The 25,906-nt window shown below is 43.5% G+C and overlaps 1 protein-coding gene across 15 annotated transcripts in view; it reads right to left on the bottom strand.

The window, feature by feature from the left end:
- Positions 1–25,906, bottom strand: part of Prune2 (prune homolog 2 with BCH domain) — a 284,817-nt gene that overhangs the window by 82,046 nt on the left and 176,865 nt on the right. For 14 of the 15 annotated variants that reach the window (XR_003849588.1, XR_003849589.1, XM_029563628.1 and 11 more), the window contains 3 exons: positions 19,976–20,134; positions 7,277–13,772; positions 6,217–6,976 (listed from right to left, as the gene is read on the bottom strand). Coding sequence is in view for 13 of the 15 variants with exons in the window: in XM_029563628.1 (XP_029419488.1) it covers positions 6,217–6,976; positions 7,277–13,772; positions 19,976–20,134 (7,415 nt within the window). In the remaining 2 variants the exon portion in view is untranslated. Of the gene's footprint in view, positions 1–1,676; positions 1,950–6,216; positions 6,977–7,276; positions 13,773–19,975; positions 20,135–25,906 lie in introns of those variants that run through there. The other variant, XM_029563634.1, reaches the window with a different exon arrangement.

The following is a 25,906-nucleotide window of genomic DNA, read 5'->3' as shown; positions in this document are numbered from 1 at the left end:
AATGGAGATCTTTTTTAAAGGTTAAAAACTCATTCAATTTTATGTCTTACAGGGCTTATACTGAGTTCAATATTGTATAACTATTACCTCAACTGTGAACCTAGAAACTTCACCCACTTGTGAAAGAGATGTACTCTTGCCCTGGAGTGTGTTACTGAATATGTTAAAGCTGTAGAGGAAATGCTTCTTCTAATAATGTAGTTATTAAAAAATTTTTTAAATGATTTAAAAAGTAAATAAATAAAAATAATAAATAAACAAATTTTTTAAAAAGACAGAAATCAGAAAGATTATCATAGAAGCAGATGAAATGAATTGCGTTGGAAGATCACTTTCATTTTAGGGAGTACTGAATGCCTCACCTCTTGAACTAGGAAATAAGGATTATCTCCACAAATAGAAGGCCAGGGTACTTCTGGATACTCTATTTCAAAGGCATGGGTGACAAGAACAAATCCTCCCCCCATTCTTCCCTCATCTCCCACCCACCTCTTCTGTGTGCATGTTTCTCCAAAAGATTGCACAGCACTGCCAGTTCTCTTTGTCTATCAGGAATTACTTTTTTGTGTCACCTTGGATACCTATGGAAAACTAATATATTGGCAAATCAAATATCACAGTTTTATGTAATTGAGATAAACAGTTTTTAATGGTTGGATGCTTGCTTAGCTTGTTTAGCTTTAACTATAGTCTTTGATGGTTGCTACGTATCAACTTGGGGAGGCTATGGTACCCAAACAGTCTAGATGTCATAAAGGTATATTTTATGTGTGATTACCATTGAGATCAGCAGGCTTTGAACAAAGCAAATTTCCCTCTATAATGCAAGTGGACCTTATCTGATAAGCTGAAGGCTTTAAGAGAGAAGTTTACTGAAGAAAGAATTCTCACAATTGTAATACAAAAACCCACCTGACTTCCCAGTCTGCTGAACTCAGAATTTGGACTTGAGTCAATACTGATTCTTGCTTGAGTTTTTAGGCTGCTGGCCTGTTCTCCAGAGTTTGGATTTGCCAGACTATGCCAGCCTTATAGTCATGTAAATCCCCTCCCCCTCTTCTCTTTACATATGTAGGTATTGGTTATATTTCTTGTTGCTGTGACAAAATACCTGACATAAATAACATAAAGGAAGTTATTAGTTTCGTAGACTCCATTCCATGGTCTTCAGTTCCTTTGATTCTGGGTCTATGGTGAGGAGAACACCATGGTGGCAGAAGCAGGAGGAGCAGGAGTCTGTTCACCTCATGGCAAACAGGAAGCAGAGTACAGAAGGGACATGGATCAGGAACAACTTTCAAAGGCATGCCCCTTAGATCCTTTTCTATAGCTAGGCAACACCTCCTGAAGTTCCCACAACCTCCCCATTAACTGGAGACATAATGGTAAACACATGAGCCTGTGGGAACATTTCATATTCAAATGACAACAATATATATGTGGATGCACTCATATGTATCCTATTTTGTTGTTGTTGTCCCTCTGGCAACCCTGACTAAGTATAGCATCATTGTCCCTTTCTCTATAAAAAAATTTTGTGTGTGTGTGTGTGTGTAGGTCAAAGGACAACCTGCAGGTTCTTTCCTTTGACCATGTGGGTCCCCGGAACTGAACTCAGATCACTAGACTTGGTGGCAAGCTCCTTTACCTGCTCTGCCATCTCATCAGCCCTTCATTGCTCTTTTCTTTACATACTATTTGTCTAACCTTTTCTTTACATACTATTCTTCCGTCTCTTCATTTTGGGAAGGTTGTGGATCAAGGCTTCTGGGGAGATTGAGCTTATAGGCTGGGAACTTACTCCTGACAATCTCAAGGACAGCAGCTGTGTCTCAGTGATATTTTGTTCACTAGCATCAGTAGGTAGAATCGAAGGAGAAAAGACGTTTTTTTCTGTTGCTTGCTCAAGACTGCAAGGCAGTTTGGCAGGTAAAGGGGCTCCAAAGAGTCTGGGCAGAGAAAGGAAAGAAGTGGGTTTGCAGCTAGTGTGTCACTTTGCAATGCACACTTCTGTGTATGAAGACTCTGTGTTTGCACGTGACAGTCTTGATTTTGAATGTGTTGTACTCTGGCCACATTATGTGCCTGATGTTTCAAGGTTTTCATTTGGGAAACGTCTTCCTGACCTGCTGTGGTTATCCTCCCGTCTATGATCTCCATCATTCTTTCCGTTTCCTTGACTGAACTCTTACCTTCTTCTCTGCTTTTCCAAATAGCCGAGACACTAGCTAGCACCCCACAGGAAGTAAGGACAGACCCAACCAATGGCCTACTAGATGGGTAGAACAAGATGGAAGAGAGTGGATGAGATGAAGGTGACCACGTGTGACCACTCCCGACTGGATGAGTAAGAACCTTACGATCACTCCTCTGGTTGGAACAAGGGGCCGGGAAAAGGCAGTGCAGGCCCTTTACTGGCTCAGCCCATGAGGTGCTAAAAAATGACCAATCTCAATAAAGAGTACCTCACTGTCCATTCCGCGCCCACCACAAGCCTCACAAAAGGCCCCTGCTGCTACTCAAGCAGCACAGCGCATTCCTCCCCAGAGATCCCTGGGCAGCTCTTTCCTGCCTTGACAATTTTCTCTGCTCACTGCTCCTGTGAGTTTCCTTATTCTTTGTAGGTGTGAAACAGGAGCCACTGGCTTGGGTGGCTTTGGGGACTGTTCATTGTCTAGCACCCTAGCTCCTGGAGTGACGCTCACCAAGAGCCTGAGAACTGTCACTGCCCAAACACGTCATCATTCTCTTCTAATGCCCATCTTATTGTACTTCTCGGAACCACTATGACTTTTACAATCATTCGCATTTTGTAGGCCGTTTTTTTTAGTTAAATTTGTCTTTAAGGTAATGGTGTTGGTCTAAGGACAAACAGGATCTACACCCGAATCTAATTTTCTTTTGACTTTGATAGTTGGGTATAGTGGCACGCACCTTTAATCCCAGCACTAGGGATGCAGAGGCTGGTAGATCTCTGTGAGTTCAAGGCCAGCCTTGTCTACATAGTGAGTTCCAGGTCAGCGGGGACAAGAGAGAGACCCTATCTCAAAAAGACCAAAAAAAAAAGTAAAACATTCTCAGGGCTGGAGACCTGGCTTAAAAGTTAAGAGCACTGGCTGCTCTTCTAGTGTATAACCCTGTGACCCTCTTCATTCACCCGCTATCCCCCAATCCCTCCAGACCCCCACTAATTGCTCTTTTAGCTTCTGTAAACCCCCCTTCCAGGAAACTATAGATTAAGCAAGCCCGGGCATAAAAACTGCCCTATAAGGTAAAAACGGAGACTCCTGGCCCCACAGGTAACAGTCAGCACATTCCACAGCCCTGAGAATAGCACCTACCAATAAGAAACTTCCAGGGCTGCATCTTATACATCCAATCAGTTTAAAATTATGTTGGCGTGTGTGGGTTCCTTGAACCAACCAAAATGTATCTTCGGTATCCCCCCCTTTTGTCTAAAACCTATAAAAGTCTCCACTCTCCCTTACCCTGGGCTCTCAGCATGGATCTGTTGAGTTGGTGAGGTCTGAGAGCCCGAGCTTAAGCCCGAATAAACCATAAACCTTTGCTTTTGCATTTTGGTGTGTTGGGTCCTCAGAGGTCTTTTTGGGGTCCAGTAGATGGGGTACAACAGTAGAGGACCTGGGTTCAATTCCTAGCACCCACATGCCCTCCTCTGACCTCCTCAGGCATTGCATGACACAGGTGGATTTACATACATGTAGGCAATACACTCATACACATAAAATAAAAATAACAAATAAAATACTTTTAAGAATAAGTAAATAAAAGCAAAATATTCTCATTCAAAGTATCATAGGTCTTGGGTTCCCTGCATCATGGGTCTGAATGACATAACTGGTCCCTGGTACCTGCTCCATGCAGCGCCTTAAGCAGACAGCTCTCCTCTTATCATTTCCTCTCTCCTGTACTCACACGGCTACCATTGCCAAGTGAGAACATGCCCGCAGTGCTTAGGAACTGGCCTACAGCAAATGCCAGGAACTGACAGCTGTGTGTGCTTAAACAGACACTAGTAATTACTATCTGTGCTATTGCCTAGGTTTCACTCTTTAATAGACCCCAAGCATCTCTAAGGCTAGGAATGTGACTTATGATGATAGTTCTCAAAGTTAAGTGTGTGTCTGATCACAGGGAAGAATTTCTGAAGCTGGTTAGAGGGCATGCCCAGAACCCTGATTCCCCAGAAAGGTCCTGGGGAAACTGATCATTCGCATTTCTGACAAGTGCTCGGATAGTCTCAGGCCTTTTCCCAGAGAATCACTGTGGGGTTTCCTTTGCTTTGTCTTGTTTTGTTTTGCATTGCTAGGGATGGAACCCAGGGCCTCAGGCATACCAATAAGCAGTACATCCTGCCCTGAATAACTGTGGTAGACAACTATATTCTCTCAAAAATTAGCAGAAAGCCAGGTATAGTGGTGAAAGCCTTTAATCTCAGCACTCAGGTGGACCTCTGTGAGACAGAGGCTACCTGGCCTACATAGTGAGTTCCATGGCAGCTGGAGCTACAGGAAAACTCTGTCTCAAGCAAAACTAAAGAAAAAAACAAAAATAGCAGAGAGAAAATTTCAACATTTTACATTGAGAGTAAATTATGCAAAAGTAATAATGGTGGCAATAAAAAATTTCTTTACTGCAGAGGCTGAGCAGAGAGGGGTGGGCAAGGAGACTCATCAAAAGAAAAAGTGCTGGTGGCCCAGCTGAGCTGACTGTCATCTGTTGGATTTCAGGGACATGCATAAAATGAAGACAAGAAACCAAACTAGAGATCAGTCAACCTGAAGCTGAGTTTTTGCCCAGCCCACAAGAATGCCAGCAGAGTGCTGGGGTCCATCTGCTCCTCTCTTGATAACTGATGCTGGGTCTCTCTGGAAGGAAGTAGCTTGACAGGAAAAAGAAAAACTAGGTCGACTGAAAAAGCCTTGATTTTTTTAACTCCTTGTAGCTGTTTTGGTGACCTTCAATGTTCTCCTGCTGTCCTGTCATCTGTTACTTTCAGTAAGAAATGCAGACTGCGAGTACCGAATCTTTCTTGGATACTTCTACACAAATTAAGCTCATAGAATTTAATTCTGTTGGAAAGCTTGAAGTCGTCCAGCCCAGCCTACTGATTTTATAGATGAGGGAATATAACCTTACAGACAATTCTAAATGTATAACTAACTACAGTAGAGTTCAGCTGGTTTCCAGATACCTTGATTCACAGTGCCTTTGAGATATGTATTGTCCAAACTGAATAGGAAACAGATACTGTTTCCACACCACATTAAAACATCATTTTATTATTTATTTATTACGTGGGGGGCGCAAGCCACACCACATTTTTAAAGCAAAAAGATGGTTTTTCCTTTTCACTTACTTCTCACTACTTCCAAGGGCAAATAAAGAGAAAAATCTTAAACATCGTCAGCAGAGCCCCAAATCTTGACGGCAACAATGACTTTCTGTTGCTTGCTACTTGCTCGTTGGCCACCAGAAATGGGCCACTGAGCAAATTCTCAAGAACCCTACACTGAATGGTGGAATCATTGATTTGACTACTGTTTGCCAACTGCTCAGCCAATCAGGGGCTGAATGTTTCACACTAATTATAAGCTTCTTGATAATCCCGCCTCAAAGTTAGGTGCAAGGTGAAACCACAGACTGCCCTTTCTGTACAATAGGCAGCGTGCCAGCCAGAAAGGGATGGACTTCAGTAGTGGGAAGCTTGGAAATCCAAAGTGTCTGCTCTCCTTACTTAGGTTGAGTCTAGACAGTTCTAGAAACTTGTGAGCCTTGAGTTCTTTCTCTTCTATCCTACCCTTCTCCCTGCTGCCCCTCCTTCCTCAGTCAGTAAGGATCCTGTGAGATATGTACAAATTGCCCTGTGCATAGTAGATGCTGGAAAAGTGCTGGCGCTAGATCATTCCAGTTCCAATTGTCTGTTTCTCAGTCACACAGGTACCAAAGTAAGCATCGTGAGAAGTCAGTGGGAAGTATAGACTTCAGAAGAATGACCTTAATTCGGGTGAAACACGAATCCTCATTTTGGCAAGACTTCTCTAGCAAGTGCTTTTACTGATGGTATGTCTTGTGATAAATGTAGTCAAAGATCCTCTCACCCTGGAGTTCTCATGGTCCATAATCCCTCACCACCTCTCTGGCTGCTAAATAAAATGATTTTCAGAAAAACATCAAATGTAACGTTTTGCTTACCCATTTGGCCTTGGTTTCCTGGTTCCAGGTTCAAGGAACTCTGTCTCCTCCTCCATTTCCTGTGTGGGGATCTTGTTTTTCTGAGAAGGTTGTGGTGAAAGCATTTCCCACTCATTGTCATGGGTGACAGCCTGCATTGGAACTGCATCTGGACCTACATCCAGTCCAGCCCAACCTCGGCTCTTGCCCAGACCAGAAACTTCCTCTAGTGTTAAAGATTCTAGAGGCCTCATTTCTTCCACAATCTGCAACGGGGAACTCTTGTCCAAGTTGAGATTTGAGATCTGTTCCACAGTCCTGCCAGACCCCTCAGACTCCGAGTCCCTGGTTTCTGAGGATGGATCATCAGCCTCACCATGGCCAAAGACCATCCAACTCTGGTCTTGTGCAGGGCTTTCAAGTGATGCCTTCTTATTATTTGTGGAAGACATTCTCTCAGCAGAATGATCATTGCCTTTATTTAAAGAGGCAGACTGACACGTGTCTGGGAAGCTCGCTAACTGAGCTTCTGGCAGCCCTGTTTCTTTAAAATCTGTGCATAACCTTTCTAATTCAGATACACTTTCTTTTGCCTCACAGGCCTCTGGTTTCAATGGTGAATCTTTTTTGTGGCTTATGAGTATGTAATCCGCAGATAGCGTATGACTGTTTCCAGTCTTCTCTGCACATCTTTCTTCGTTGCATTCTGATATTCTCTGCTGAGGCTCTTTAATGGGAATTACTATTTCTTCGTCTAACTCTAATATTTCCTTGCTGACACCTAGAATAGGAAAGTGGGAAGGAGAGAACAAGACTTAACACATTAAATGATCTGTGATCCTTGCAAATGATCACCTTAAAGATAATAAATATTTTCATTTTGCAGATCTGCTTAATTTTCTCACAGGCAGGGAGAAGTATCATAATATAAGAAGTACATTTATTGTTGAAGTTGGTTAGACATGCTGTGAAAACATAGGTACTTCCTCTCTACCTATACTGATAGAGAGTACTTTACAAATGTAATAGGTGATACTGATTTTGACTGATTTCATCCTGGTAGGACTGAGCTGTTGCTTACCAATTGGTGGTCCCACGTCGCCACCTGCTGGTGAATCAGAATTATTCGTTTCTATTTCCCAGTCAATGTTGGATGGAGACAATTCAATGTTGGAACCTGTTCCTAGTACAGGTGAAGGAAGGGCCTCAGGCTCTTCGTGAATATGCAGCAGAGCCAGTTGTCTGTCTTTGGTCTCGGAGTGGTTTCCCTCACTTTGGTCAGGAAGGGCAGAAAGCAACATCTCTGCCGCTTCGCTCCCCAGAGAGGCATCCTCTGGAGACCCAGTTTCCAGTGTTGTTTCAGCACTACGAGGAGGCTCTGTGAGGTACGACAAATCAAAGGGAGGTGTGTATGGGGCCAGTGATTGCTTCAGAGAGTCTTCCTCCAATGGAGGGTCACCACCATACCGGAAGTGTTCAGGCTCTTTCATTAGATCTTCATCAATATTCTGGCTCATTACATCATATTCAAAATCACCCCATGAGGCTTCGGATGAACAGATATCTTGTTTCACTGCATCCCCATCAAGTGGTGTCTCAGGATGGCCTTCTGATACACTTAACTTACTCACGTCATCTATTGTTCCTGAGGCATCACTGAAACTATGGTCGAAGGCAGCTTCGCTGACATCCAGGCAGGTGTCTGAGGCCAGCAAGACATCAGTAAGTACAGCAGGATTCTCAGAAGCAAAAGGTTGCTCATAGTCAGGAAAGGTTCTAGTATCTGCCTGACTTCCAGGAAAGATGTCCTCTGACACCCAAGAGCAGTTGCCATCCATAGTTGGCTCCTGGTGAGTTATAAAAATGCTAGTTTCCACATGTCCAATGCTGGGGCTTGTTCTATCGGCAGATTCCAAAATTGGTGTAGTCTCCGGGCTGGGTCCTTTTTCTGATACCATTAAGCTTGTATTGTTGTCCCCATTCCGTTCAGAAGGTTCAGGAGAAGCTTTTGGAGAGGCAGACAGAAATGAGCTGTCTACAGTTGCCTGACTGCTGACTGGAGGCAGAGGAACCACACGCTCTGAAGGGAGCTCTGACTTGTGTGGGAGGGGCTCCTGCCCAGGCTCTTGACTGGCCTCGTCCTTCATCTTTGCTTCAGTGAGACGAAGCTCGCTGGATTCTGCTTCAGGCCCTCCACAAACGCTGGTGTGCTGATCCAGCTCTTGCTTTGCCTCAGCATGGCATATATCAGGGCTGTTGGAGGCCTGAGAGTTGCTGTCGTGGTCACAGTGAGTCAGGATATCAGGATTGTCACCATCTGCTTTTAAAGTGAAAGGTTGCTTGGCATCCACCCACAAATCAGGCGAAGCTGAGGCCAACTGCCCACCCTCTTGGAAGTTGCCATGCCAAATATCTGGAACAAAAGGCTCCTGGGGGTCACTGGGGCTAAGGCCAGAACATTCAGAGCCTGACTTGTTTATCTGTTGTGTGGGAGCACTGGCAGCAGGGAGATTTTCTGTGGCAATGTTGGAATGTGTCATTTCACTGAGATAGGATTTTCCTTGTTCCCACCAATTCGCCTGTTGGCACTCAGCACTTGAGACATTAGCTCCAACACTTCCATTTCCATCCATATGAGTAAATACTGGGTCTGCATGGTCCCAGACTGATAGCATGGCTCTCTGACACTGCTCATGGGTAGGAGTTTCTGCAGGAAGGTCACCCTCAGCAGAAGACATGAATTTTTGCTGTCCGAAATCTTTTTCTTTAATTTGATCCAATATTACTAGGTGACTAAACTGATTAGCATCTGAGTCTGGCTGCCTTGGTTGAATGTTCCAAAGTTTTTCATGTGTGTTGTCTCCACCACTGTCTAGATAGGATGACCGAAGTTCATCGTTGAAAGGATTGGTACAGCGTGTTGCCAGGGATTCACTGTCACTCTGAATGGACGCTCCCCAGGGACCCGCATTCTGGAATGCTGAAGAATTCTTCTCCAACTCACTGCCTGAATTAGGCAGTTCCTCTTCCAATGGACGGTCTGTTGGTCTCCCTTCATGCAGAGGGGCATTCCACCACTCACCGCTCTCAGTTGAGAAGCCAAGCATTTCCAGTTTAGAATGGTCTTCATTTTCTGGTTCAGTTTTGGGAAATATTTGCCATGCGTCATCTCCTGTCTTCCCCTTTTCTGCAGATCTTTCCTCTTCCTCCATAGATGTGGCCTGTGTGTTAGTCTGTATAAGTGGTGAGAAATTCCACTGATCAGGGCTTTGTTGATTTTCATAGCATGGGTTTGACTTGTTCTCATTCTCTGTTGGTTCTGAATTACCTACATAAACAGAAAACTCAGGCTCAGAACTCTCTGTGGCCAAGAACTTAGATTCATGTACCGAATCCCAAGTTTTGGATTCACTCTGAGCAACTTGACACGTGGCCAAACGGATCTCTTTCTCTGCTGACTCTTCATCACCTACACTGTCGTCATCAGAACCAGAGCTTGTGGACAGAATCCTGGTATCTTCTGGCTGCACAATTTCAGGAAAGTCATGTTCACTTTCTTCTTGATGGCTAATCATTAGATTTCTTTCCTGATATGCACTAGAATATTCAGAATATTTGTCTGTTCCAGTGCTGGATGAAGAGGATAAAGAATCACCATTCATTACATCATTTGAAATCTCAGAAAATTTGGGATCCTTGTGATCAAACGTCTTTCCCAGCTGGTCCTTTCTGTTTTTTCCTAAGGCCTTCATTTTGGTAATTATTGCCACTTGGGCTCCAGTGGCAATTAGTTTTGATTCTTGGTGATTCTGTTCACTCCTATTATCTTGATCCTCTTTTTGATGCTCAGTACTGGGCCTGTGGCTCCAGGAGGACAGGGCAGCTGAAGAGCCAGCTAGGTCAGGGCTCGATGCACTTGAATAAGTACACTCACTAGAGATGCTATCTCTTTCAGAATGTCCAGGTGAATGGGTGTCTAGAAATCTGTTTTCAGTGCCTTGACCTTCAGGATTCCTAGTTCCCTCAGAACTTATGTGACTGTCCCACACGTCATTATCTATAGGGCCATCCCAAATGTCAGAGCTTTGAGGAGACTCACAAGGTAGTGTTTCCAGAATATTGTGTTCTTTGGTGTCCTTGAGCTCCATTTCAGGTGAAGGTATGTTTTGTATTTGATTCACCCTACCTGAAGTTGCAGTGGTCTCACCTGACTTTTTATGTGTGAGAGGCTCTGCATAGGTCTCTTTTGCTTGGAGGCTTCTCGTGGACATCTCTGTGTGCACAGCAAAGGGGACTAGATTGTAAGACCCCTTCTCCAACTCTAAGGCTTCCTTCGGTTCCTGTGTTTGAGGACTGGAAGTGACCGAGGCAGAACTTACTTTGCCTGACTCAGTGCAGATTTCTTGCTGTTCGAGTATAACCGGAGAAGGGAGTGCCAGGTCACCTGGCTCCTCTCCAGAAACCTGTGAGGCATCATCTACTCTGGGGTCTACTATGGCCTTCTTCTCGAGGTACTCCCTGTCAGAGGCTCCCAGACCTTCAGTCTTGCTTTCACTGTGTCCATAACTCTGGCTTCTCCATGGATCTGAGGGTGTAAAATGTCCCGGACTCTCAAGCTTGGTCTTTGAAGATGCTGGGTCACCTTGGGATGTTGTCCACGTTTTATGGTTGTCCAGATGAGGCGTAAGGGCTGCTGATTCACTGAGCCCAGAGGCTTCTAGCATGTGACTGTCTTCAACATTTACTGAATGGCTGGGACTTTTAAGAGGCAAGCTGCTTTGTTCTGTATCTGTGATACATTGTGAGTTTGGTAACCTGAGTGATGACAGATCTTTATCTCTCATGACAGAATCCCAAATGTTGTTGGCAATTAACTGCCCACTCTTCTCATTCAGGGTGTGGTATTCATTGAGAACAGTGTCCCTGGTGGTCGCAGCAGAGGCAGGGAGGTCCCAGTCTGCCTGGTTTGCTTCTTGATACTCTGTGCCCCATGGTTCCAGCTGTCTCACTGAAAACCGGGTTTCTAGTTCAGTGTTTTCAGCTACGTAGCCTTCTTTTTGACCGTCTCCAGTGATCGCCACACCCCCACTGCAGTCATCCCAGTCCAAGTCATTATCCATATCTGAGATTGTTGCAGTGGACTGTGTGTCCTCCAGAATCACTCTGTTCCACGTGTCGAGGCTGTCAGAGGCCACCTGACGAGAGTTGGTGTTGCTGTGCAGAAGTGTGAACTGCCGGTTCGCCTCATTGTACAGCTGCATCATGCCAGGGTCCTCGTAACTGGAAAGGCTGCTTTCCCCAACATCCTCCTCCACGCAGGCATTCTTTTCTGTGGGCTCTGTCGTGAGTAAATCTTTGTCTGGATCATGTGTGTCATTTACTTTAGGTTTATCATCTGCATGAGGTGACGCCCACATGTCTAGATTCCCAGGACCTGAACTGATTCGATTTCTCAGTGACTGGTGTATTGGCTGTGGAGGAACGTCAGTCTCCTCTGCAATAGAGTCAACATCTTTTGTTTCGAAACCTTCTTCATTAGCAAATGGTTTCTTTCCCATTTCTTTTTCATCTCCAGCACACGTTGGCGATGTGTAAGAGTCAGAGGTGGAGTAGTTTGTGTCTAAGGGGGATGGGACTGAGTCTTCTCCTATGTTGGATGCACTGTAATCAGAACATTTATATGACAAGAAGGAATCTTCCCAAGGAGCTAGCACACCTGAGTCCCTTTTCTTAACACTTTCCTCAAAGAGGTTCCAGGAATCGTCCTTCTCATAGAACTTTCCTCTGGCCTTAGGATCCGCTAACTCATTCTGATGTTCCTTTGGCAGCTTAGAATTATTCCATCTTTGTTCCATACCAGAGCTGGGGTCTCCAGATGGAAGAATAGCCTTGTTATTTTCAGCCCAGATTTTTGGAGCTGCTTCATCATTTACCTCAGTGAGGGAATTGTCCAGTAGGTCTGATGAAGGGAAAGAAAACCCAATTTTTGCTACAGCCCACTCATTCAGGTCCTGCACAGGTGTGTCACTGGTGGTGGGGTGAAGATTCCAGGTATTTTTTAAAGCTTCAGCTTTATCTTCTTTATCGAATGCACCCCAGGCTGGGAAGGACACTGTAACTGCGGCCTCACCAGCATCGGTAGGATTTCCCCAGGGCTCAGGCATTGTTGTTGGGGAGTGACCTGAATGCCACAAAGCTGCAAAGTCTTCTATCAAGTGGTTTGTTCTTTGAGGACAAGCATCTGGCAAATGTGTTCTCTCAGGGGGCAGGTGCTGAAGCTGCAAGCTCTCCTTCTTTTGGTCTTGAGTATCTTTGTTACCCACTTTGGTATGAGCAAATTCAGATTCCCAGGGATCTGATTTGGGGAGTCCAAGACTCTTGGGTTGAAATGCAGAATCTGAGGCTCTCCTGTCAACCGGGATGGGCTTGTGATCTTTCCATGACTCGGGGCTCTGAAAGACAGATTCTTGTTCACTGGAGCTCCATGCATCTACAATATTTTTAGAATCAATTTCCAAGCCACCCCACCAGCTCCTGCACCGTGCACGGGTCTGGGGTGGCCCCAGGTGCCCTGTGTCAATAGATTTTTGGACCATATCTTCTGGGTAGAGTGGAGCTGGTTCTTCAGTGGATGGTGAGCTTTCTACAAAACTATTCATAGGTGTTGGTGGGATCATCTTTCCAATATTTTCCAGCCTTTCTGGGGAAGAAGATCTATCTCCCATAAAACTTGTCAAGCTTAAGTTTCTTTCAGACTTGTCTCCTAGGCTTTCCTGTCTCTGGACAAAGTCTTCATCAAATTCCACAAGACTATCTTTGCCAGCCTCTGACAAAAGGGAACTGGAGGAATAATTAGATGTATTGATCCCCATCTCATCAAGTTCTTTAGGCTCAGCAGGGAGGTGTCCTTCTGAAGAGTCACTGTTGGGGAAGTCATCTGCTAGGGAGCAGTCTGCAGAATGAGAAGACGGTTGGGATTGCCCAGAAACCATGGGTGCTGGATCAAAGTTGAAGAGGTCAAAGTGTTCACTGTGTTCTCCAGACCGTGTAAGTTCCTCTGCAACTACTCCTTCAGGGATGGGACTGTAGGAGTCAAATCCTGGGAGAAGGCTATGGTGAGGCCCAGCACCTTCTCCCACTGGGCTGTCATCACTGAGGAACACTGAGCTCTCCTTGGATGAACGACTGCTCCTAATAGTGGCCAACCCACTATCTGGGCTAACAAGGTCTACGTTAACATCCACTTGAGCCTGGTTAGAATCATTGAGATCTGGAGGGTTTTCTATGAAATTCACAGAGCTTGGCTGTGGCTCTACGTCAGAACCATACAACTCCATAATCCCCGAAGAGCCTTGGGATAGAGGGGCACTGCCTGCCACAGCTTCCGTTGAGGATGTCCGGCTATTAGAGACCATCTCTGGACACCTCTTATTAATGACTTCCTTGACAAGAAGAATCACTTGGTCACAAGTCACAGAAAGGTCTTCCTGCTGGTATACCAGGATCTCACCACAGCCACATTCAAAGGGCTCTAGTTCCAGGCAGGGGTTCTGACACTCTTCCAGCTCACAGCAAATCTGTAGGGAGACACAGCAGTTGAGGTGAGCAGGCAGTTTTTGCATTTTGTCTTTCTTAATTTTTTTAAAAAATTGTATGCATGTGTGCATGCGTGTGTGTGTGTCTGTGTGTGTGTGTGTGTGTGTGCATACATATACTCGTGCATGTGGAAGCCGGAGAACAACCTTAGGTGTCATGCTCAAAATTGCTGCCCACCTCCTTTTGAGACAGGTCCTCTTACTGGCCCAGAGTTCCAATTAGGCTAGACAGGCTAGCCAGTGAGTCCCAGGGATCCTCCTGTCTCTGTCTCCCTAGTGCTGGGATTACAAGCCTGTGTGACCGGGCCCAGGTTTTTACCTGGATTCCAGGGATCAAACTCAGTCCTCATGCTTGGAAGGCAAGCACTTCATCCATGGAGCCACCTTCCCAATCCCTTCTCCCCATTGCTTCTGTATTTGCTTTTGTTTCTGTTTTTGTTTTCCAAGCAGGATTTCATGTATCCCAGGCTAGTCAGTCTCAAACTTGCAAAGTAACTGAAGATAACCTTGAACTTCTAATCTTTCTGCCTCTATGTCCTGAGTGCCGAGACTGTAAGTGTGGGCCACCATGCCAGGCTTATATGGTGCTGGGGACTGAACTCAGGGCTTCATACATACTATAAGTGCTATATTCCTAATCCTAGTAATTCTTCTTAACATAAAATTAATCTGTGTCTCTCTTTCTACAAAGAAGCTCTCAAACAACTGAGACCAAAGTCCCACTTAATCCCTCTTAATCTACCACCCCAGCCCTATCAAACTGTCTTTTCATTTAACGTAATAGTTAACTGCTCAACTTCACTGGTTTCTGGAAATTATGGATAAAAAAATCACACTCATTTCCTAGGTATAATATAACACCATCTTTCAACAAGCATAAAATTTAAGTTTGCAATATAGCTGGATGCTAATGAAGTGTTGGAATAGGGAAGGGGAAAGACAGCCAGATCTGCAGTAGCCATGATAGAATATTAAGGCAAAAGAGGAGGTAAGAAGGAGGGAGGCGCCACTAGGGCCGAGCTGCCCCAACAGCACTCAGTCCCTTCTGTGCCTTCCTGCCCAGGGAGCATGAACATGGAGACCTGAGCAGACCACGGAACCTGGAAGGCAGAAGGACACTGAGACAGACGTGGTATGAGACTAGACAGGGCTGCAGCTTTTCGATGTTTAGGAACTATCAGGAGTGTTTTGCCATCCCGGGCCTTTGAAATGGCCCCACAGGATAGGATCAGTTGACCTTAAAAATGGTAATTATAATGGAAATAATTACAGAACCCATGAAGATGGTCTTGATGGTAACAATAACAACAGCATTTACTGACCACAATTGTAAGGGTTTCACAGTCATTATCTTTTATTCTCTCAGCAGTACTGTGATGTAAGAGCTCATTTAACCTATGTTCTGTCGATCAGGAAATGATGTCACAGAAGATTTAATGACTTGGTCAACAACACGCAGCAAATGTGACGGGACCTGAGTTTTGAACTTGGCAGCTGAGCTGGGGAGGTGAACTCTTCACTGTGTGCCCATAAGACAGAGAGGGTCCCTTGGTACAGAGCCTGCCCCTTCTTTGTTGCCGGATGTTTAGAGCAGCTGCCTTGGGATGTTGCTAGGGTGATAAGGAAAGAAGGGCAAGGGGTCAGCTCAAGGGCCTGAAATTTTTTAATTTGGGGGGGGTGGGAAAACAAATGTTTATTAGCATTAGTTGAACTTGCAGAAATGAAAAATTTGCATGCTAGCTAGCTCTGAAGAACTTTAGAGACTTCCAATTTATTTCTTCAGTTTGGCTGTACAGAAAACAACATGATCTGAAATGAAATTGCATTGAAAGAATTTAGGTTTTCAACAGAATACAAGTACCTAAAAATCATTACAAATTTCCCTGAGTTATGCCTGTGTAACACTTTAAAGAAGGAACAAGTTACCCTTTTTTACTTTTGCGGAGACCATACCTCACTATATGCCCAGCTTGATCCCAAACTTGAAATCCTCCTGCTATAGTCTTTCAAGTGCCAGGATCACAGATGTGTAGCTGAACACTTGGCCAAGATATCAATTTGAGAAGCTGTAGGATCCCTGAATTTTGGGGGCATCTAAGCAAATTAAAACCACTAATTCAAAACCACTTTGTAGCGTTAACTATTATGGACCCTAAATCTTTACTTTTGGATCTTAAATTTTTTTAATTTTATTTTATGTATATGAGTGTTTTGCCTGCATAGCCTGTTGTGTAATGCCCGTGGAGGCCAAAAGAGGGTGTGAGATACCCTGGAACTAGAGTCAAGAATGGTTGTAAGTTGCCATTTGGGTGCTGGAAACAAACCCCAGTCCTCTGCAAGGATAGTCAGTGCTCTTAACTGCTAAGCCCACTCTCCAGCCCCTTGGATCTTTTCTTAAAGGATGTGAGGGTGGTGGGGAGCCCACTAAAATAAAAAACCAAAGTGATATAGTAAAGGCTGTGACTTGAAATTCTTTTTAAAAGTTTAGTGTGTGTGCATGTGTGTAGAGGTCAGAGGACAATTTGCAGAAACTGGTTCTCTCCATCTATCATGTGGGCTCCAGGGATCAAAGTTGGGTTGTTAGGCCTGACGGAAAGTGCCTTTATCTGCTGAGTCATCTCATCATCCCCGACTTGCAAAATTTACCACAGACAGGCTCATTTAGAGGGGATTTAGTCATATTTTTAGACCTCAGAATAGTTTATTAATACAGTTATCAAATTCTTGAGTTTTAGATTACAAAATACAAATGTGTGAGAAAAATCAGTTGAAAACTTCTCACAGTCTAAATATTCATAGTTATTAGATATCATTAACATTTAGAATTTTGGAGCAATTCTGGGCCTTTTCTATACTACATAAGCTGTCACTGGATTGAGATTTTTTTACAGTACCAAACATGAATTCCATTTAACATTTTGAATTACAAAACTCAAAATCCTCCCTTGCTTCACAGAGCTTTTCCCACCGTGTGAAGAGAGCCTTGGGAAGACTATGCTGGAGCTGAATCTACTTTAAAAATTTAGGGCATTAATTCTTTTCCTTTTTGGTAATATTCAATGAGAACACTTGGAAATGTTTTCCATAAAAGGATAGTAATATACACAAAATAAGAGTTATTAGGGCCTAGAGAGATAGCTCAGTGGTCAAGAGCACTGGCTGCTCTTGCAGAAGACCCAGGTTCTAATCCCAGCACCCATATGGCGGCTAATAACCACCCATAACTCCAGTTCCAGGGGATCCAACCCTCTTCTGTCCTCAACAGGCACTGCACAACGTGGGTGCACTTACACACATGCAGGCAATACACTCATACACATAAAATAAAAATATATTAATTAATTTTAAAAAAAGAGTTGTTAGGCTACTTTATTAATGTCCTCATTTTAACATTGTTAAACCTTAATCTCCTATTGTGTTCAATGCATTATGTGAGTATGCAATCAAAGAAGTTGGGTTGTTTTCCAGAATTGGCTCTCTTCTAAATGTCAGCACTGTTAAATCATTGGGGTAAAGCCTGGCCCACAGAAAACAGCAACACAGAGTCACAGATAGGTTTTCCTTGAGACAGATTTCAACAATGACTGCACCCAACCTGGTGAGGCTCTGCCAACTGCCCTTTGCTCTGAGTTATTTTTTTGAAGATTTTGTGTGTGTGTGTGATTTTGTTTGACAGAGTCCTAGCAATGCTATACCCTCGGACAGATTCTTGAGTCCCTCCGACTAGGTTGATAAGATCAATTATCACTCGAAAATGGCTAATTTACTTATTTTTATGTGTGTGTTTTGCTTGCATGTGTATGTAAGTGTACACAAGTCATGCAATGCCCAAGGAAGCCAGAAGAGGGCACTGGCTCCCTGGAACTGGAGTTACAGATGGTTGTTAGCCACCATGTGGGTTCTGGGAACCAAATTCCAGTCCTCTGCAGGAGCAGTCAGTGCTCATAACTGCTGAACCATTGCTCCAGCCCAGGCTCCAGGCTTTTTAATGTCTTCATTTGATCTTCTTGTGCCTATTTTAAATAAGCCTATTTTAAAATTGTTTTGAAAAAGGTATCTGCTGCTAAAAGTGATTTGAAAACTATGACAAGGAGAGCTTGGAGCTTACAAATCTTGTCTCTAGGAAGCTAATGACCAGAGAAGATAACATTCACATTTTTTTTTTTTTTTGTCTTTTTGAGACAGGGTCTCCCTGTAGCCCCAGCTGTCCTAGAACTCCTGTAGACCAGGATGGCCTTGAACTCACAGAGATCTGCCTGCCTCTGCCTCCCAAGTGCTAGGACTACAGGCATGTGCCACCACTCCCGGCAGACAGTTCAGCGGTTAAGAACACTGGTTGTTCTTGCAGAAGACCCGGGTTTGAATCCCAGCACCCACATGGCAGCTAATATTATTCACTTTTTCTTATGGTTTAGATGTAAATTCCTTCACAGGCTATGAGTTTGAATATTTGCTCCCTAGCTTGGGGTGCTGTTTTCAGAAGCTATGGACCTTTTGGACACAGGTCCTAGCTAGAGGACATAGGACCATAGGGCAGTCTTAAGCGTTATAGGCCAGCCCAGCTTCCTGATTTGCTCTCTGCTTCCTGATCCACCATGATGTGACAAGCTGTGCCATGAGCTCCCAGTGCCACAAATGCCGGCTGTCATGCCTTCCCTTCCATGATGGACTGTGTCCGGAACTGTGAACCCAAAGAAACCTCTTCTTCCTTTAGTTGTTCCTGTCAGGTATTCTAGTAGCCTAGTAGAAGGTTATTAGACCACAAGGACATTACCTTCAGAAAGGAATGATGCAGGTTTCAAGGAACTGGGTCAGTTCTTAAGAGAACAGGTGGTTGTAAAGCAGGTTTAGCTGTCTCAGCTTTCTCTTCAGTGAAATGAAGAGAAACTAATGTACCTTTGAATCTAAATACACAATAACACAATGGAAAAGACACAGGCTGGGTATGCAATGCACACAAACACACCATCAGAGGAGGGGATATAAAGTGCACCTGTGGCAAGGGCAGCATGTTGTTAACTGAAACTGAGAAGCACAGAGAGAACCAGAGAGTCCCGGTTAAGGATGTCAAATGGCACTGCTGGAGGACAGAAAGGGGGGCATATAAAAGAAAGGGGGTGAAGACTTTGCCTCTTGCCATCTGTGGACAGCCAAGGCCCTAACTCATTACTGAGAAAAGATGAGGGACAAAAGCATTCTATGATGTGTTTTATATTAGCCAACCATATATATATAATTTATATATCTTGATATTAATTATTAAATATAATAATGGATTTGTCTGTATATTCAGTGATCTATTTTGATTATTTTTTAAAACTTTTTCTTTCTTAGGCTTTGGGTTAAAAGACTCAGCTATCGTCTTACAAGATTGAACTGATTACCCAGAGAGAATCTTAGTATCTGTAGACTATTATTAAAGCATCAGATCACTAGTTACTAACCACTGGGCTCCATGGATACTGAGTCAGAGACTAAGCTAGCTATCACCAGGGAACAGTCTCAAAAGAAAACAGCAGGGTGAAGGAGGATGTGCCCTCATTTGGATGAGAAAGAGCTGAAGCTTCTCTTCATGAATTTAATCTATGAGTAGAATGCTATGGGGCTCTGCTACCGGTTTGTGTGTCTCTCAAAGGTTTGTGGGTTGAAAGCTTGGCCCTCAAGATGGTGATGATGGTATTGAGGTGGTGGAACCCTTAAGAGGTGAGCCTAGTAGAAGGTTATTAAACCACAGGGCATTACCTTCAGAAAGGAATGATGGTTTCAAGGAACTGGGTCAGTTCTTATGAGAACGGGTGGTTATAAAGCAGGTTTAGCTGTCTCAGCTTTCTCTTCAGCTTCTTGGCTCACCATGTGATCCCCTCTGCACATGTGCACCCATCAACTAGAAAACCTTCACCACAGCAGTGAAGAGGCCAGTGCCATGCTCTTGACTCTCAAGAAGTGTGAGCTGAATAAATCTGTTTTCTTTACGAAGTACCCAGTCTCAGAAACACTAAATAGACTAATACAGGATCTCTAAAAAGAAACAATGTTCAATATACTCCAATGCTTCCTAAAACTCAAGTCTTAGGATTCTACCTCTTGGGCCAATTTGTTATGAGCCACCAGTCTGTTCTGTCTTACCACGTGTCCTAAAATCCATCAGGTTAAATACAGTGAAGCAGGATCAGAGGAAGGCTCACCTGACTGCACAGCTCCAGGTTCTGGGAGTACACAGCAATCTGCCGTCTTGGCTGCTGCTCCTCAGACACGTAGCTGGCGATCAGGATGAGGACATCAAAACCAAACTTGTCTGTGAAGGCTTTCAGGTCACTGGTGACGTTGCTGTGGAAGAGACAGTTCTGAAACAACAGACATGTGGTATTAATGTCAAACTGCCATGCTGCTGTGCCACAAACCAGCCCAGGCCATGATATATTAGGACAGCTATTTATCATCAGAGGCAGGTGAAATAAATGCTTTCAGAAAGTCTGGAAACTTTCATGTTCTGGCTTAAAATATACTTTGTTGACTGGTTTTCTCAAACCGAAAAAGGAAGATATGTCTGCCATCATTATCAATACTTCAGACAAAGTTCATATTTTTCTGAAATATTTACTAAGAGCTTTGCAAAGCACACTTATTCATCCTGCTATTTGCAATGCTCATAAGGATGTCTGTAGACTGTAATCACAATCTGTCACCAGAAAAGTAAGGAGTTATTGTTCTTTCTACAATATTGTTTTTTATATCTATTTTATTTTTATTGTTTCTCTCTCTGTGTGTATGTGTGGTGTGTGTGTGTGTGTGTGTGTGTGTGTGTGTGTGTGAGAGAGAGAGAGAGAGAGAGAGAGAGAGAGAGAGAGAGAGAGAGGTGAGCACAGGTATATGGGTGCCATGGTGTATGTGTGGAGGCCGGAGGGCAATTTGGAAAGTCAGTTCCCTCTTTCCTTGTTGAGTCAGGGTCCATCTGTCTTGTTTCTTTTGCTGCACTGCATTCTCCAGGCTAGCTGGCCTGCAAGCTTCTAGCCTAGTCTCCTGTCTCCATCTCCCGTGTCACTGAAGGAGTGCTGGGATTACAGATGTGTGCAGCTGCATCTGGTTTATATGGGTCCTCGGATTGAACGAAAGTCATCAGGCTTGCGTGGAAAACACGTTACCCACTGAGCCATTTCACCTATTCTACAGTTTTTTTTTCTAATGATTATTATTAGTTTCAACTGAAAATTCCTAAATATGAATTTAGCTGAATTAACTGAGGAATTTTCTTTGAGACAGGATCTGGTGTATGTGGAGATGGGGATTGAATTCAAGGCTTCATGCATGCTAGGCAAGACTCTAACAACTGAGCCACATCTCCACCTCTGACTGAGGAATTTTTATTTCAGTGTAGAAGTCCAGGAGAATTTTGTAAGAATTGTAATGTTGAATCTACCTTATAGGTGACAGCCGTTGGGAAAGGAATCATTGCAGAGTTCCTAGACTGTGGCTCATTTCACACACAGAAAATATGCTGATTTTTCAAGTTTTATCAGATTCTGGGAGAACCACTTTGTCTGCATGATTATCTCTCAACCTTTTCTAATCCCTGGCATTCACACCTGGCATATACTAGTTGCTCAAGATATATTTGTACAATGACTAGAGAGACACATATAAAAAAAACCAATGTGTGCTACATCACCCTTTGTCAGAGCATGCACACACACACATTTAACTATCATATACATGGGATCCACGTCTATGAATTCAAACAATTGATGATGTATATTTGTAAAAGATTACTCCGTACTGAATATGTATAGTCTTTTCTTGGTCATTGTCTTTGTTTCTTCATTGCTGTGACAAAATACTCTGACCAATACCAACTTGGGGAGGAAAGGGTTTATTTGTCTTACATCTCCCAGGTCACAGTTCATCAGGGAGCCCAAGGTAGGAACTCAGGGCAGGAAGGAACCTGGAGGCAGGAGCTGGAGCACAGGCCATGGAGGAATGCTGCTTACTGGCTTGCTCCCCTGGCCCCTGCTCAGCCTGCTTTTTTATACAACACAGGCCCACCTGCCCAGGGGTGGCACCACCCACAGTGGGCTGGGCCCTCCCACATCACTCATCAAGAAGATGCCCCTCAGACATGGCCACAGGCCAGTCCAATAGAGGAAATTCCCCAATTGAGGCTCCCTCAACCCAGGTGTGTCAAGTTGACACTAAAGCTATCCAGCACAGTCATCATTCTTTAAATAACATAATACAACAATGATTTGAATTGCATTTGTATCATATTAGGTATAATAAGTTATACAACAGGATGTGCATAGGTCACACACAAATTCAATGCCATTGTAACAGGAGGGACTTGAATATCTACAGTTTTTTTTTTAAAGATTTACTCATTTATTTTTATGTGTGTATGTATGTGCCTGGGTATATATATAATATATAATATATATATCACACATGTATAGCATTTGTGGCGGCCAGAAAAGGGAGTTGGGTGTTCTGTAACTGCAATTAGGCGCTCCTGAGCCACTTGATATAGGTGCTAGGAACTGAACCCGAGACCTCTGCAAGGGCAGCAAGTGCTTTTAGCCACTGAGCCATTTCTCCAGATCCATCTACAGGTTTTGCTAACCAAAGAGGGTCCTGGAGACCAATCTTCCACAGATATTGAACAATGACAACACACACACACACACACACACACACACACACACACACGAGTCGTCGTCGTCATCATCATCATCATTTATAATCAATCAACTGATATCCTACTGTTCAGTCAGTGAAAACACTATAAGGTATACTCAAGGGATTTAGAGAATTCTATGAGTTTTTTTCTGATTATAATAGTAATTTAACTTATGCTTTTTGCTGGAGTGTTGATCATAAAATACAAATGCCATGCCGCCCTCTGGAGCTAATCACTGTGAAGTGCTGAAGAGGTGCACGTGCTTGCAGGCCTTCTCTGTGACCACATCAATAGCCACATGTTGAGCTTGTTGAAGCTGCTTACCAGCCACCACAAAGTGCCATAGAATACACAGATTCTGCAGCTCTGCCGAGTTGAATCTAAAAGTCGGTGAGGCCCCTAAGGGGGTACCTGCAACACCAGGTTCAGCTTCCATGTGTTAAGGTGGCTGTGCTGTCCATTTTGTGGTGGCTGTTCTTGTTAAGGATCTCATGACATAATTTTCTCTGCTAGGCTACAAGGAAGGATCACAAAGATCTTGGGGTATAAAAGCGATGAATACCAAGGCTCTATTGAACTGACTTGGTAATCAAGTTTATGATGTTTACATATAAGAACTTTTAGAAGCATGTGACCCAAAACAGTGTACTGTCAGCTCTCATGCTTTTAATTTAGTCACTGATTGCCATTATAGCAATCATTAAGTAGGTATTTTTAGAAAATGAATTGACCCACAGGTGTTTAGAAAGTATCTTCTTTGAATCAGACCTTCTTTTAGCTCAATAAGAATTCTCTAGATAAAACATTTCAAATCACCATTGGTAATTAATCAAGAAACTTAATGCAGAACTTTTTGCCATTGTGAATCCAAAGAAGATCTGATCCTGAAGGAAAACAGGCAAGAGGAAGACAGCTTTCTACAGCTTTATCTTCAGTAGCTTTGCTGTGAAAAGGCCCACAAATTTCCTTTCCAAATATGCTCATTATAAGATTAAGACTCAGAAGCATCTTTCAAAGCTGTACTTGTAGACTGTTTGCTGTTCATAACTATTGGCTACATCAGAACCTGTTTGTATTCTTCTGGATTACACAGATGACTGTAGTATCTTGTCCAGAACTTCTGACTAGATCAGGCCTCTCCCTAGAAAGAGAGTCTTCCTCTATGCACACCCTACAGAAGCCACATGTGCTGAACAGCGTTCTAGTTGTCAACTTAACACACCTGGGTTGAGGGAACCTCACTTGGGGACTGGCCTGTGGCCATGTCTATGGGGCATCTTCTTGATTATTGAGTGATGTGGGAGGATCAAGCCCACTGCGGGTGGTGCCACCCCTGGGCAGGTGGGCTATGTGGTATAAGAAAGCATGTTGAGCAGGGGCCAGGGGAGCAAGCCAGTAAGCAGCGATCCTCCATGGCCTGTGCTCCAGCTCCTGCCTCCAGGTTTCTGCCTTGGGCTCCCTCAGTGATGACCTGTGACCAGGGAAATGGAAGCTAAAGGAACCCTTTCCTCCCCAAATTGGTATTTGTCAGCGTTTTGTCACAGCAACTGGAAAGAAACTAGAACACCACATCTGCCTCTGCATCCAGGTGATTCATGTACCTTAAACCCTGCAAAGCTCTGCATTAGAGAGGTATTGGTCCATTGGTACATTTTCCTGCAGATGAGTCCTTTGGGCTCTCATGAGACCTGTATGGATTCTACCCTTAGCTCCTGATTCCTTATACTGGGGTCATCACAAGAACTCCCTGGGGTGTGCATTTCTACCTACTTTGCCAGGCATCTGCCAGATTGGAGACTGGATCCAAGAAAGTGTATTTTCATCATGTCCTTTAAGTAATTCTTACTATCAAGTCCTCTGGGTACCCACAGTCTCAATTCTCCTCTGGTGACCCTGAATTCCTCAGAATTCAATGAAATGTTGATTTGAAAAAAAAATTGGCATGCTGGAAAAACCAACTACATCCTACAATAACCTCCCAAACAAAGATCATCATCACCACTCTGTGTACCCTAATACATTCTTCCAAGCCAGATTCCATCAACTGGCCTGAGGATAGTGTCAAGAGTTTCATATTTAAAGCAGAGTCAAACAAGGGGATGAGTGAGAATCTTCTGGAATCTGGAAGGCACAGTCTGTTTGTTCTGTTTTTATGCCGGTGCTGTTTGCATAGGAGATAATTTATTATTGTCTTCTAGCTATGCAGGGAGTCATGTGCTGCAATGACTCTTACTTTGCTGATGAGTGAGACTGGCCCTGAGTAAACAGCACTTCATCATCAACACAGCCCCACAGTAGACACAGGTTGGCATTTCATTCCCTCCATCTGCCTGCTACCTGATAAATTACTGTTTTAGTTACATGTAATATAAATACCATTTGTTAACCTGCTCAAATGTCTGCAAAATGCTTCTTCTGCTTTGAGTTAAATTATATACATACGTCTGTGTTTCCCACTCAGTCAGCTAAGGGTTTAGACAACAAAGGGACACTCCTCCCTGTCATTACCTTTCTACCCCAGGCACACACACACTCTACATTCCTGAGCCTTGCCTATAAGCATAGCAGGAAATTTAGGAATTTACTTATCATTGAAACTGGGAACTGAATGACAAAATCCCAGGCTAATCTCCCCACTTAGGAAGAATGGCAACTGCTCCCTGTCAGAGTCCTTTACCATCCATGGTTCCAAACATTCAATCATCAAACACCTGGAAGTTTGTGCCCGAGTAACTCTTAGCTTTGGAATAAGATAGTTTGGAAAGGTTAGGAAAAGGGGATCTGTTACTTCCCAGCCAAAAGCTAAGATGTAGATCTCAAGAATCCTGCAATTCCATGATGATGATGAGACGCTGACGGTGATGATGACGACAGTGACATCAATGATGACAACAAATAAGATGATGAAGGTCATGATCCAGGGAGAGAAGCAGAAATGATTTGGTGCCACTTGAACTAAGATAAGACTTGACAGAGTAAGAGTGCGTGTCTGACAGATTTACTGTGTTTGTTATTGGAAATGCACAGACAAATGAAGTGGAAAAGTCTATTGTCCAAAAATCCTCTAATCTTATTTTCTTTCTCTCATTCCTTCCTTCCTTCCTTTTTTTTTTTTTTTTTTTTTTTTGGCCTGGAACTCACTATGTAGACCAGGCTGGCCTCTATCTCATAGAGACCCACCTGCCTTTACCTCTGGAGTACTGTGATTAAAAGTATGTGGCACCATACCTGGCTCCATTTTACATCTTACTGTATTACTCTGAAAACTTTCGTCTTTAAGCCTGATGCTGGTAGCTGCTACATAGCACGTGAAGGAAACCTGAGCTAAGTAATGTCTTGTAAATATGATTATGATCTATTACGCAAAATGAACAAAAACTCAATAAAATATTTTTTAAAAATATTCTATTTATTAATTTTTTTAAATCACATTTTTTTAAATTCTTAT

This window comes from Nannospalax galili, unplaced genomic scaffold (genome assembly GCF_000622305.1).
Source record: "Nannospalax galili isolate Female #2095 unplaced genomic scaffold, S.galili_v1.0 scaffold1296, whole genome shotgun sequence".
Taxonomy (NCBI): Eukaryota; Metazoa; Chordata; class Mammalia; order Rodentia; family Spalacidae; genus Nannospalax; species Nannospalax galili.
The sequence above is the reverse complement of the archived record's forward strand: the minus strand, read 5'-3'. Positions and strand labels throughout refer to the sequence as shown.